This window comes from Cebus imitator, unplaced genomic scaffold (genome assembly GCF_001604975.1).
Source record: "Cebus imitator isolate Cc_AM_T3 unplaced genomic scaffold, Cebus_imitator-1.0 Scaffold48, whole genome shotgun sequence".
NCBI lineage: Eukaryota > Metazoa > Chordata > Mammalia > Primates > Cebidae > Cebus > Cebus imitator.
Window position 1 is genome coordinate 8,307,578 of NW_016107363.1, and position 2,530 is coordinate 8,310,107.

The following is a 2,530-nucleotide window of genomic DNA, read 5'->3' on the forward strand; positions in this document are numbered from 1 at the left end:
TTTAAGATGGAGTCTCGCTCTGTCACCCAGGCTGGAGTGCAGTGGCGTGATCTTGGGTCACTGCAACTTCTGCCTCCTGTGTTCAAGTGATTCTCAGCCTCCTGAATAGCTGAGATTACAGGCGTGTGCCACCACGCCCACCAGTTTTTTTCTATTTTTCATAGAGTCGGGGTTTTACCATGTTGGTCAGGCTGGTCTCAAACTCCTGACCTTGTGATCCACCTGTCTCGGCCTCCCAAAGTGCTAGGATTACAGGTGTGAGCCAGTGCGCCCGGCCCACAGTACCCATTTTTATAACTAAAGTTTTATTGGAACACAGCTATGTCTGTTTGTTTAGGTATTGCCTGTGGTAGACTTGAGGGTCTGGCCAGCAGAGCCTAAGATATTTACTGTTTGGCACTTAGCATAAAAGCTTACCAATCCTTGTTCTAAATTAACATAAAGTTAGGTTTTAAAGGAAAAGTTATGTTTTAATTTTGAGACTAGAGTATTATAACTTAACCATGTTTATTTTATTCATTTGTAATGTTTAGATTGAAGCACTTGAATCTACTGTGAAAAAAATAATTTATTCTTGACATTAAAAGGAATTGAAAAGAAAGCTATTGAGTGTGTACTTTGATTTTTAGGATCCAAATTTAATTAGCGTGAATAATTTTGAAGACTGCAGTTTGTGTCCCAGTGTTCCCATTGAACATGGATTTCGTAGACAACAGTCTAAGTCAAATAATGTTGAAGAGACTGAAATACATTGGAAACTGATTCCAATTACAGGTAAGGAAAGTATACTTGGACTTTGGTTTGCTTCATTTTACTTAAGAGACCTGTTTCCTGAAGGTTTGCATCTTTTCTGGATTTCACTCTTGGGTCACTAGTCCTTCATCCTATTGGCACTGACATCTTCAGTGTCTTATTTTGAGTAATGCAATGTTCATCACTGAGTGTTGCTGTTCTTGGTAAGCATCAGCAAGCACCTGCAAAACTGCTTATTAAAAACAGGGATTTAAGACACGCTCTGTCTGTGGAGTTAGCATGCAGACTGCCGAATGAAGACTGTTGGCAGAAACTGAGTTTCTGATAAGATGACATAGCTACAGAGGTAAAATGGTCCGCTCTTTGAACAACCAATTAAATGCATCTTCTCAAACTTATTAAACTTCACCATAACAAGCTGTCATCTAGTAAGTGATAATGTTGAGGTTCATTTTTTAGAAATTTGATTTCTTAATACTGGATTATCTTAAATAAATTGGATTATCTTAGAGAATGACCTGAATGACCAAATGTAAATGTTATTGAATTATGAGGCCAGTAGAGTTTAGCAAATGTTGAAAGATTATCATTTTTTTGGGATAGCATTCTAATTTCTCTGTGCAAACACACACACATACACACACATAAATACATACTCCTTTTTTTTTCTTTCAGAACAGCAAAGGGCTTTTCCATAAGGAATACACACTCTTAATATTCTAAGTTCTTATTCGCTTACCTTAGCTAAACATTTTTTGGGAATATTTTCAGGGCATACATCTTTTCCAGTTGTACGTCTTTAACCTTTTAAAAACAACAGCAACAACAAACAACTTTTTGTTACAAAGTAGACTGGCCTGTGAACTAGTCTAGAACCTACTGAAACCTCCAAGGACTCTGAGAAGAATTTCTAAAACTCGATGAGTTCCCATGGGCTTCAGCACCATCTTCTACTTAATACCTTTCTAGAGGGCAAGAGGCCTGTAGGTGATGATAGAGGGAACCTAAACCTAGTATTGTTTTATGAGCTGGAAACATAAGCTTGAGTGGGAGAAACAAAATAGGGAAGTAGTTGATACAAGATGGTTACCCTAACCATTTCTCATTTAGATGCCTTCATACTTGGTGTTGAGGGTCATTTGAAGTTAACAGTATTTTAATAAGTGTTCATATTTCATCATCAGTGGTAGGACCCTTCAGTTTATTTTAGGCAGAAGGAATGCTTCCATTTCTTACCAGTTGGGGTTTTCTGAAAGGTGTTTAGTAGGTATCACTTCCTTCTGAACCACAGTTAAAAACAAACAAAAAAAGTAGGTATCACTGATGTCTGAAGAGAGTCTAATGGATGCTTTCCCTCAGGAGGGAATGCAAGAAGCCCAGAAGACCAGCTGGGGAAACATGGTGAGAAACAAACACCAGGTGAGAAGGCTTGCTTTGCTTTTCTTCCCAGTGTGCCCTTCTTCAGAATTGCTACTTGCATTTCTGGTAATCCATCAATAGGGCATTGACTTAAATTTTTTTAATTACAGAGGATTTGGACAATACCATATATATATATGTAAGTCATTACTTGTATCCAATATTCTTAATATAAAGGTGTTCAAAGAAGTCACTGAATATTTACATAGATTAAGTTTTCTTCACCCATAGTAGAGTCTATCTTATAATTTGGGAAGACCAGAATATATTCCTAAACCATTTGTGCAGAGTATCTTGTATCATTTGAAAATGATATATCATTCTTTTTTTATTTTTTCTTCATCTTTTTTTTTTTTTT

At 36.8% G+C, this 2,530-nt stretch overlaps 1 protein-coding gene across 1 annotated transcript in view; it reads left to right on the forward strand.

Annotated features, from left to right (window-relative positions):
- TASOR (transcription activation suppressor) overlaps positions 1-2,530 on the forward strand; it is a 70,560-nt gene that overhangs the window by 51,847 nt on the left and 16,183 nt on the right. The window contains exons 15-16 of the mRNA XM_037738119.1: positions 630-774; positions 2,113-2,172. Of these exons, the coding sequence (XP_037594047.1) occupies positions 630-774; positions 2,113-2,172 (205 nt within the window). The remainder of the gene's footprint in view (positions 1-629; positions 775-2,112; positions 2,173-2,530) is intronic.